At 40.7% G+C, this 12,212-nt stretch overlaps 1 protein-coding gene across 1 annotated transcript; it reads left to right on the plus strand.

Annotated features, from left to right (window-relative positions):
- Nucleotides 1-1,295: 1,295 nt before the first annotated feature.
- Nucleotides 1,296-1,802, plus strand: LOC143536618 (uncharacterized). Its single transcript, XM_077030563.1, has one exon. The coding sequence runs from the start codon at nucleotides 1,296-1,298 to the stop codon at nucleotides 1,800-1,802; it is 507 nt and encodes a 168-aa protein (XP_076886678.1).
- Nucleotides 1,803-12,212: the final 10,410 nt, after the last annotated feature.

The following is a 12,212-nucleotide window of genomic DNA, read 5'->3' on the forward strand; positions in this document are numbered from 1 at the left end:
AAGAAGGACATCCGATTGCGTACGAGAGCCGGAAGCTAAATGACACCGAAAGGAAGTACACGGTTCAAGAAAAGGAGATGACAGCCGTAGTACACTGCTTGCGTACTTGGAGGTATTATCTTCTCGGGTCCAGGTTCGTTATCAAAACTGATAACGTTGCCACTAGCTACTTCCAAACGCAAAAGAAGTTAAGTCCCAAACAAGCTAGATGGAAAGACTTCCTTGCAGAGTTTGACTATGTCTTGGAGTATAAGCCGGGAAAAGCAAATGTGGTAGCCGATGCACTAAGTCGAAAAGCTGAACTTGCTGCCATCACTAGACCCACATTTGATCTCCTAGACCAAATCAAGGAAGGGGTAAAGGAAGATTCGTTTGCAAAGCATCTCTTCACTTTAGCCAAGGAGGGCAAAACAACTCGTTTTTGGGTGAAAGGCGAGTTGTTATTCACCAAGGGAAACCGGTTGTTTGTGCCAAGATGGGGCGATCTTAGGCGCAAAATCATGAAGGAGTGTCATGATTCGTTATGGGTTGGTCATCCTGGAATAAAAAGAACGGTGGCACTCATTGAAGGTACATTCTATTGGCCACGTTTAAAGGATGATGTTGAGGCATATGTTTGAACTTGCCTAGTCTGCCAACAAGACAAGATCGAACAACGTCAACCTGGAGGATTATTGGAGCCTTTACCCATTCCAAAGGGGCCATGGGAAAGCATTTTCATGGACTTCATAACTTGCCTGCCCAAGTCTGAAGGCTCCGGGAGTATTATTGTGGTGGTTGATAGGTTCTCAAAATATGGAACCTTCATCCCTGCACCTGCCGATGTAACTACATGTGAAACGGCAAGGCTGTTTTTCAAGCATGTAGTTAAGTATTGGGGGATTCCGCACGTCATCGTTAGTGATCGAGACCCGCGATTCACTGGGAAGTTCTGGTGTGAGTTGTTCAAGATTATGGGGACTGACTTAAACTTCTCAACCAGCTTCCACCCCCAAACGGATGGGCAAACCGAAAGGGTTAATGCCTTGTTGGAGTTATATCTCCGACACTATGTAAGTGCAAAACAAAAGGATTGGGCAAAGCTCCTTGATATTGCACAGTTTTCTTATAATATGCAGAGGAGTGAAGCTACGGGAAAAAGTCCTTTAGAGCTGGTCACGGGACGCCAGCCACTCACCCCAAATGCCTTAGCGGCATCATATGAAGGAACCAGTCCAGCTGCTTACAAAAGTCTGAAGTAATGGCACGAGCAAGCTAATTTAGCCCGTGCTTCTCTCAACAAAGCAGCTAAGAAGATGAAGAAATGGGCCGATGATAAACGAAGGCATGTGGAGTTTCAAGTTGGAGACCAAGTTATGGTGAAACTTGTACCGAACCAATTCAAGTCCTTAAGAAAGGTCCACAAAGGACTTGTTCGAAGGTACGAAGGCCCATTTCCGGTGGTTGCCCGAGTTGGTAAAGTTTCCTATAAACTTCAACTACCATCAAAGTTGAAGATCCATTATGTCTTCCACGTAAGTTTCCTCAAGCCTTATCATGAAGACTTGGAAGACCCAAATCGTGGTGTGTCTAAGCGGGCACCAACCGCTGTGGTAACATCATTCGATCGGGAGGTTTCTGAGATTCAGTCCGATCGAACTGTTAGTCGAAGGGGTGTGCCAAAGCACAAAGAATACTTAGTCAAGTGGAAGAACTTGCCAGACACCGAAGCAAGTTGGGAAGCCGAGGATACGTTATGGCAGTTCCGAGACAAGATCAAGGAGTACCATGAAGCTGGCACGACGAGGACGTCGCGAGTTTAGGTGGGGGAGAATGTCACGACCCGCCTAATTTCTGATCAGGTTGGTTCGTTTTTCCGGAGAATTCCAGCAGATTCAAGAGCTTGAAGACTTAGAAAATATCCAAGATATTTTCTAGAAAATATCCAAGATATTTTCTAAGGAAAACCCTAGAAATCTCCATGGAAAAATCTGGTAGAAAGTTACTAGAATAGTCCTTGTAAATATCTAGGATATTTATGTAATATTTTATTATTAGAAGGATCTAGAAAGAAACTCCTAGAACATGAGGGGGGGTAGTATAAATAGATATATCCAGCCATTTGTAAATCATCCAGAATTCAAGCAATACAAAGCACTTGTTTTCAAAGCACTCTTCAATCATCTAAGTTCCCTTATGCATTCTCAAACAATCTTGTGTTCCCTTTTCAAGTCTTAGAATCGTTTGCTGCGTTTTGGTGTTCAAGGCTGATCTGAGACGGAGTCTAAGAGCCGCACGTGAGTCCAAGGAACAACTCCGTGACATACGACTAGCATACTTGTCCATGTGTTTCGCCTTTGGAGCCGTTGTTGTACAACTAGCGGGTATAACCACTTACTTTGCGTACGCAGTACTCGTGGTGTGTTTATTAGCACCGTATCTTATTCGTGCCGTACCTAATTTTATAAAGAAAATGTGTGCACGATGAATATCGGTCCCGAAGACGTGAATATAATTCATCAATACTATTACACGTATGATGAAATAAAGCACTACCGGTTTATAATCTACTAGAAATATATAGGTGTACGTGAATTCTGTTATGTTCAATTTTTACATGTGTTTTATAAATTTATAAGAGGCTATGTTAGTAATATATCTAGGCGATTAAATTATCAATCACGTACGATTAGTTATTATTTTAAGTTGGATATTTATTATGTACGTATATATTAATGGCATACCCAATTCCCAAAAAGTACGTCAATAGATCTGATGATGTTAGATCATATATTGAAATACTCACAGAATCTGTCAACTTGAGTTGTGTTGGAACCCTCGCTGATTTTAGGAGTTCAAGTGTACTTAGACCATCCTCTATGGTGAGAGGCTTCGAAGCCCATTCCCACTATCACGTCAGCGCCACGTAAGCACGGGGGGTTTCAAAGCCCCAACCAATAATGCCCCGCTATGGTTTAATACCACAAAGGCGCCTATTTATATATATATACACATATGTATGTATGTGTGTGAGAGAGGGGGGCCCACCTCCACTCCCAAAGCCGCCGGCCGTTCAAACGATGGGCACCACTGCGCCCTTGATCCTTTGGCGCCCCTCTACGGTGTTTCGCGCCCCATCGTCGTCTTCCTCGCCGTCCCATAGCGGACGGTCTTAGAGAGAATGGTTGCTCAACTATGTAATTTATGAGTATGTTTATTGAGGTTATGTTCTGCCTCTACAAGTCCATCTTTCCTTTTCTTTATAGGAGGGAGAAGGAATTTATTTACACTGTATATAATATTAAAATCTTTGGTGAATGGCTATCTTCCTCTGGTTCTTTTGCTTCCTCGCAGGGTCTTCCCTTTCATGCTATTGCCTGCCGTGTCTTTACCGAGTCCAGGGAATAAACTCTCCTTGAGCCTTTCACCTAGGTCAGGCAACAGTTAAGCTTGGACATTCACCAGATTCAACAAAATAAGCTTGGACATACATGTCGAGAGGGCCAGACTCAATATGTATACAAACACTCATAAACTAGAGGGGGGGAGGGGCGAGCTCAAAATTTCGGTCGGAAACGGGTAAATTTACACTATGTATAAAAATTTTCGGCCAAAAAAGGATATATATAGACTACCGAACATAAAAACGGAGAGGTCGGGCTCAAAATATCTGTCAGAAACGGGTAAATTTACACTATTAATAAACACTTTCGGCCGAAAAAAGATAAATCTATACCACCGAGCGAAAAAACGGAGGGGGCCGGGGCCAGCAACCCAACAGTGATGGGACCTTGGCTTGACTTTATCCGTTCTCCTTGTTAGGCTTTTATGGGCTTCTCCCACTGAACTAATGTATCCTCCCTTCATGGCCCACCTTTGAAGCCCATATCTAAGATAGGCTTTTCAAGCTGCAATTTATTCGCATGTTTGGGTTTATAAATGCATTATAACTTTATAATATCATGATAGTAACGGGTCGCCAACAGTCTAAACAATTGTTCAGTTCCGTAAGACTTTTGTATTTAATATTTTCTATGACCATGAAAAACTTCAGCCGCAATGTTATTTAATATTATATTTACAATCTGCATAGTTAAGCCATAAGGGTGTGAATCTGGTGGAGGTAGGACAGGTTATTTTCATTTTTCTGAATGTCATAATATATATTAGAGAAAATCCTCAAACTAGCATACTTAGATTAAGAATTTTTAGACATAGTTTAACACGTACCAAAATCCCCAAACTAGTTTAAAAATTACGTCGGATCTGACGGATATCGTCCCTGATCCAAAGGATTAATGACCCTATCAAGACATGCTACGAATTATACTATTGCGTCCGATCCGGTGGTTTACCTTTTGTCCGACGAATTAATGAAACAAATCGACGTAATAATAAACAGTTGGATCTGATGGTTCAGTTCATACTTCCGTCGGATCCAACTGCTTAATTTATTCAACAAACCATAGATTTTCCAATTCGGTGGGGTTTTAATTTTAAGTTCGGGAGTGAAATTGAATACCATGGTTTTGTTCTCCTTGAAAAACTTAACGATTTGCACTACTGATTTGCTTGATTTTGTGGAGAAATAAGAAAGATGGAGATAGGGGTTGGTTATGGAGGTTTAGGGGTTGAGAGGTTGAAGATGATGAATTCCATTGAATCCGATGGTTCTTTAACGAATTCCATCAGATCCATTAATACGTTGGCACGTTGCGCGGTTTTAGATGTCCAAAAATTCAGTCAGACAGTGTTGAAATTTTGTCGGATTCGACGGAAAAAATTGGTGATTCTGGAATTGCAACTTGGATTATTCAGAGAGTCGTATGATAACTTTTAGATTAAAAGTTATTTTGGTGGTTCTCTAAATACTTCAATCGAATAATACTCTTAATTGAGGCGAGAAATTAATATAATTCATGAGGATAAACTAATCTTTAAATTTACTTATTACATATCAACATTATCCTTTCTTTTATATGTTTATATATTTACAAGGATGAAACACTTATGTTTATATATTCACAATTTGGGGATGAAAATTGCCTCAAAGTTGTAACACTCCAAAATATTATACGCTATAAAACATAAGCGTTTACTCGTGTTATGTGTAATATGGCAAAAAAAATGATGATAACGATGAAATTTAACCTAGTTAATTAGAAAGTGTAAGGCTTGTAAAAGGGGTTAAAAGCAACCTTTTAAATAACTAACCAAAGTATAGGGGCTGATTATGTGCAAAAGCAAAATAGACTTTATAAAATATAAAGTTTGAGAAAAACATACACGTGCATATGAGTTGTTCTACATCAGGAACAAAGAAAGAGGGGAAACAACTTGTTCATCTGATTTCCCAAAATTGAAAGACCAATTAGCAATAAAACCCTTGCATGTGGGCGTGAACTGATTGCCCACAGCTCTCAAGGTACTATCATGCAATATTGGAAATTTCAGTATTTATTTATTAAAATTCGATTAAGACAAAGTTTTCAATACAATACCCAAAAAGACAAATAGTTCACCAAACGAACATAAATCATAAAAACATAAGTCTTGTTTAATTTCTCTATTTTTATTCTTAAGTGTTCTTCCAAAACTTGAACTAACTTTACTTCACACGATAACCTGCATATGCGTTAAAAATAAAGTAGATTTGTCAACACAAGGTTGAGTGAGCAACACACCAGTTTTAATGTACACATAATAGAAAAATAAGCATTGCAACAAGTCAAATGAGATAAGCAATTTAACCAATGAGCAAAAATAATTGAGATGTCGAAAAGCACGAAGCTATTACGACGGTCGTATGATCATACTATTCGGAGATTATGTTGGACATCTCCAAATGCGATTCACAATAAGCATGTAAGCACGTAACAAGTATGATATAAAATTGTTAACACATAAGACAATAGTTGCAGTTTGAGTATATAAATAAGAAATAATATGTTGACGCATATGTCCCCAAAATGTTGAAAACAAGTAAAATAGGGGAATGTGGTACTCACCTCAATAGACGAGCAAAGGTGGAACAGAATATTAAGAGTGATGATTCGCGGATAACACGTGTTGACGATAAAGCCTATAAAGGAAAAAAGGGAAATACGCATACGCTAAGTGTAAGGCCCCGTTACCGGTGCCCTACTTTGGCGTTGGATTTACTCATAAACACGGTTCTAAATATCAGAGTTAATTAAAACTTTACGCAGAATATAAAACTTTCATAACATTACAATAACAATTAACTTGTCTTAAAACATTATTGTCTTTCAACATTAAAACATTAAACATAAAACAACTTGCTTCTTCAGATGCCAGACTCTTATTCTTCCACCATGTGTCCCCGCTCAAGTCAGCTGTCTCATCCTACTCACCTGTGTGCATACTAAAAGTCAGCTACGCTTAGTGAGTTCTAGTTAATCACATATCATACAATACATACACTTACCTTCAATTATGCATCCGAAGACGCATAATAATTACTTTACTAATTTACTTTCATTACATAATTTCATACATACGTTCATACTTTATTACTTTCATACTATATAATTGTTGTTCTTTCTATCTCAGATATTATTAGGGTCTGATCCCTTCTTTTTTTATCTCAGATATTATTTGGGTCTGATCCCTTTCTTGTATATCTCAGATATTAGTAGGGTCTGATCCCTCTTTACTTCTCTATCTCAGATATTATTAGGATCTAATCCCTTTCTTCTCTATCTCAGATATTATTAGGGTCTGATCCTTTACTTCTTCATCTTCGTCCATTATGTCTTTACATACCCGTAACATACATATACATACTTTAACCATTCATACATATTCATATGTTGTACATATATCTATCATACACATTCGTCTGCTATATACATACCTTCCTTGCCAATACGTGCAATATCCGAAGATCGTTCACGTACCCACAAGCTTTCATTCACATTCAAGATATACATAATTAACATATAAATCATACATGGCATACACTTACCATTTTAGGGTAAGTGTTGTAACATCCTAAAATTTTTATATGATAAATAAAAGAAAGTTATGTTTAGTAATTTCACGTTTTAGTTATTTAATGTCGAGAAAGGAACGGGTCATGGGCTTAGATTACGTAAGATGGGTTAAATGAGAATGGGCCTTGGGTCCGTGGGCTCGAGAGATATAAATACCCATCCCGAGCCCAAAATACCATTTCACTAACTTCCTTCCACTCCCACACCCAAACACTCTCAATTCTAGAGAGAGAAACTAGAGAGAGAAAGTTCTCAAATCACAAATCCGAGTCCACAATCTTGTTCCTAATCGTTTTTGGTAAGTCCCTCTCGAAAATCATCCGTTTTCATAACCATTTTCGGCCTCAAATCGAGCAAAAACTCCCATTTTCGTAACTTGAGTTTTCGGGTCAAAAACCGTCTTGTTTTGGTGTCAAAATGCAGGTCTTTGTGTTTAAAATCACTAGGAATTGATAGCCCTTTCAATCCCGAACATTTCCATGTCAAAAACTTCGATTTTGGGTCAAAAATCTGGAAAATCTGGAAAACCCGTAGGTTTCTCCGTCGCCCAGCTTGAAGGCGTCGAATCAGACTTATTCGATCGAATGAGTCAACCGAATCAGTCCATTCGATCGAATAGGGAAGCAACCGAACGGTCTCCATCTTATTCGACCGAATGAGCTTCATATCCGACCGAACGAGTTCCTATTCGATCGAACAAGTGCCATGTCCGACCGAACGAGTTTTCCCAACTGGTTCGATCGAGTGTGTGTCTAGTTCGATCGAGTGTGCCTCAGATTCGATCGAATATGTCCCTATTCGACCGAATCAAGCCAGAACCAAGCCGAACGAGTTTTCCCAACTGGTTCGATCGAGTGTGTGTCTAGTTCGATCGAATGTGTCTCAGATTCGATCGAATATGTCCCTATTCGATCGAATCAAGCCAGAACCAAGTTGTTTCCAAGATTCGCCTGAAGTGAAGTTCGTTTATGAAATAAATTAAAAACCTAATGGAAAATGTGTTAAGGCGGTTATCGAAAATGAGTAGTGGTAATAGTAGTAGTAGTAATTGATATGTGTAAATATTATACAGTTAGCCGAGCCCAGTTAAAGAAAGGAATTACAATCAACGGCGAGCGTAACAGGATCCAGGTGAGTTTCTAGCCCCATTCCTTGTTATGTTTTCGGGGCTGTGTGCATACTTGATGTGTTGTTAATACATTTATCCAAAGTGATAAGTGTATGCCATAGGTGATATATGTGACATGTATGAATGATTGCTTGATGGTTCGTGAACGATCTTCGGATATTGCACGTACTGTCAGGTTGTAACGTTATAAATATGGCAAGTATGATATGTATGTTTATGTGTATGAACGTAAGAAAGTTAATAAAAGAAGGAAATGACGGTTGTATGGTTGTATGGTTACGAAAGGGGTACCGAGCCCTAATAATACTCGAGGTATGATGTATGGTTGTATGGTAACGAAGAGGGAATCGAACCCTACTAATATTCGAAAACATGGGACCAGACCCTAATAATATCTGTGATGTTAGGGACCAGACCCTAATAATATCTGTGATGTTAGGGACCAGACCCTCATAATATCTGTGATGATAGGGACCAGACCCTTATAATATCTGTGATGTTAGGGACCAGACCCTTATAATATCTGTGATGTTAGGGACCAGACCCTTATAATATCTGTGATGTTAGGGACCAGACCCTTATAATATCTGTGAGGTTATAGGGCGAAAGGCTCTTTAAAACGTATGATTATGAATGTAAAGAAAGTATGTAAGTAAGAAAGAAAGTATGTAAGTAAGAAAGAAAGTATGTAAGTAAGAATGAAGGTATGAGTACTTATGTGTGTATGAAAGAAAGTTATGAGGTTAAGTACGTATGTATGTAACAAGGTATTGTATGGTAGTGTATGATTAACTAGAACTCATTCAGCGTAGCTGACTTTTAGTATGCACGCAGGTGAGTAGGATGAGACAGATGGCTTGAGTGGAGGACACATGGCAGAAGACTAAAGCCTGGCATCCGAAGATCCGATATGTTTTATAAGTTACGTTTTGATTTTGAAAGACAAGAGGAATGTTTAAAGACATGATTATGAATTGATATGTAATGTTTTATGAAAGTTTTATATTCCGCGTAAAGTTTTTAATTAACTCTGATATTTAGAACTGTGTTTATGAGTAAATCCAACACGAAAGTAGGGTTACCGGTAACGGGGCCTTACAAGTTGGTATCAGAGCAAAGTTCGAGAGATTTAAGCATCCTACATGCTTAGACTCGAACAGAGTATGAGATTTAAGTAAGAAAGGAAAGAAGATGCCAGTCCAAGAATGCCATGTGTCGCTCAAGCAAGATCAGTGAAGGTAAGGTGTATGATTAAATGATATATATTAATGAGAAAGGAAAGATATGTGAACGTCAGGGATAGGAATAATTGATTGTTTGATTTGACAAACTGCTTAAGTAGAACCAGCACAAATAGACTCATAAAGGGAAGTGTATAGGACACGGAAAGTAACGTGATCAGCTAATCACAACTGGCCACTGTTATTACCTGTTAGCCTTACTATCCTTGTACTAAATAGTTCCTTGAGTGATGATGTTTGTGTTTTCTCATATAGGATACTGATGGCTGGAGCTGGAGAATTTATTGAAACTGGGGGTCGCACTGGGCGTCGTGGCAGGCCTCGTCTTGTCCGGCAACCCTCGGTAGAAGAAGCTTCCCACACCGAAGATGAAGGAAGCGCAGCTGGAGGAGACCAGAACAACAACGAGGAAGTTCAACTTAGCCCTGCAGTTCAAGCAGCCATTGTTCAGGCTGTAGTTGCTGCTGTGAAGAACCTGAATCCCGAAGGATCTGCTGGGAGCCGTGAACGAACTGCTGAAGGAGCGGGTGGTGATGGTAGAAGGGATGGGGAAGGTGAAAGAGGGGCCTCGAGTGGGGATAAGTCTGTGAAAGTCGATGATAGGAGAGGAGGACAAGGTGGGTGCAGCTATAAGTCCTTCAAAGGTTGTGACCCGCCTAAGCTGACTGGTTTAGGAGACGCAATCGCTACTCTCCAGTGGATAACCGCTATGGACAAGGTTATCCGCATTAGCGAATGCCGTCCCGACCAAGCTGTGGGCTATGCTACTCAGTCATTCATAGATGAGGCTATGTTTTGGTGGGAGAGTGTGGAGCAGAGGAAGACCCGTGAAGAGATCAAAGGGATGAAGTGGGAAGATTTGAAAGAGTTGGTAATGAAGAAGTTCTGTGCAGATGCCGAGGTTGAAAGAACGGAGATGAAGTTCCAGAATTTAAAAGCCGGTATGATGACGCATCGTGAGTATACCACGGAGTTCAACCGACTATCTAGGTTGGTGCCTGACATGGTTGACACTGAGGTCAAGAGAATCAAGTGTTATGTGAGGGGGTTGCCACAAAAGGTCCGCATGTTAGTCAGGGCGATTCAACCTGCTACTTTTGATTCGGCTGTTGGACTCGCGGAAATGGTCTATGCTGACGTGGCCGCGGATGATAGGGTGGAAAGGGACGAAGAGAAAGAGAAGAAAGGGGTCACTCCTGCTAAACGACCCGGTACTCATTTATGGAACTCCAGGGATAAGAAACAGAAAGTGTGGGAGAAGAGATCGTGTAAGACCTGCGGAAAGAGGCATGGTGGTGAGTGCAAGTGGGGTAAAAGTTCTAATGTTTGTCTCAAATGTGGAAAGGCTCATGGTGGAGAATGCAGAATGGGGTCGAATGCCTGTTATAAGTGTGGGAAGGTAGGGCATTATGCCAATGAGTGCAGTGCGAAGCCAGCATGTTACAAATGTGGCAAGACAGGCCATATGTCAAGGGAGTGCACTGAAGGTGTAGCTGGAGGTAGTGGAAAGAAGGATGCCGATCAAGCTAGGCCCAGAACTAGAGCCTACATGCTGACCCAGGAACAAGCCAGGCAGATTCCGGATGTCGTCACAGGTACGTTTCTAGTGAACGATGTTTCCGCTTCTGTATTATTTGATTCTGGTGCGAATAGAAGTTTTGTAGCTACGACGTTTAGTAAACTAGCTAAAATGAAAGGCTGCCGAGTGTCTGAAACTTTTGTAGTAGAAACCGCAAGTGACACTTCGGTGAAAATAACAAAAATGGTGAAGAATTGTAAGATAGAGTTAGAGGGACATGAGTTCCCTGTTACTTTGTATGTTATGGCCTTAGGAGGGTTCGATGTAGTCTTGGGTATGGATTGGTTGTCTGAGTTTGAGGCTCAGATAGTATGTAAAAGTAAGATGATAAGGTTAAAGTCATTGGATGGTAGTGCGGTGACGGTTTATGGTGATAAGGAGAGTTATGGACTTAATGTCATTTCGATGATAAAAGCCGAGGGTTTGTTAAGGCGAGGGTGCGGTGCCTACCTGGCGTATGTTGTCAACGCTACGGCCGAGACGAAAGAAATGAAGGATGTTCCTATTGTGCGCGACTACCCAGAAGTATTCCCTGAGGATCTTCCGGGGCTGCCACCGGAGCGGGAAATAGAATTTCAGATAGATTTAATACCAGGAGCCCAGCCCGTCGCGAAAGCGCCTTACCGTCTAGCACCGTCCGAGATGAAGGAATTAATGTCCCAACTGCAAGAACTCCTCGACAAGGGTTTTATCAGACCGAGTGTTTCTCCATGGGGCGCACCGGTTTTGTTTGTGAAGAAAAAGGATGGAAGTATGAGAATGTGCATAGACTATCGTGAGTTGAATAAGCTTACGGTAAAGAATAGATACCCCTTGCCTAGGATTGACGATCTGTTTGACCAACTGCAAGGTTCGAGTTGGTTCTCACGAATAGATCTCAGATCAGGCTACCATCAGCTGAAGGTGAAAGAGGTAGACATCCCTAAAACAGCGTTCCGAACGCGGTATGGACACTACGAGTTCCTTGTAATGTCATTCGGTCTAACAAATGCTCCTGCAGCATTTATGGACATGATGAATAGGGTGTGTCGACCGATGTTGGATAAGTCGGTTATCGTCTTCATCGATGACATATTGATTTATTCAAAGAGTGAGTCTGACCATGCCGAGCATCTGAGAGAGGTATTGGAAGTTCTGAAGAAAGAAAGGTTGTACGCCAAGTTTTCGAAGTGCGCGTTCTGGTTAAGAGAAGTGCAATTTTTAGGTCATGTGGTTAATCCGGAGGGGATTACCGTGGACCCAGCTAAGATTGAAGCGATAACGAATTG

This window comes from Bidens hawaiensis, unplaced genomic scaffold (assembly GCF_021521415.1).
Source record: "Bidens hawaiensis isolate Kalapana, Puna unplaced genomic scaffold, B.hawaiensis_p1.1 tig00010854_1, whole genome shotgun sequence".
Classification (NCBI taxonomy): Eukaryota; Viridiplantae; Streptophyta; class Magnoliopsida; order Asterales; family Asteraceae; genus Bidens; species Bidens hawaiensis.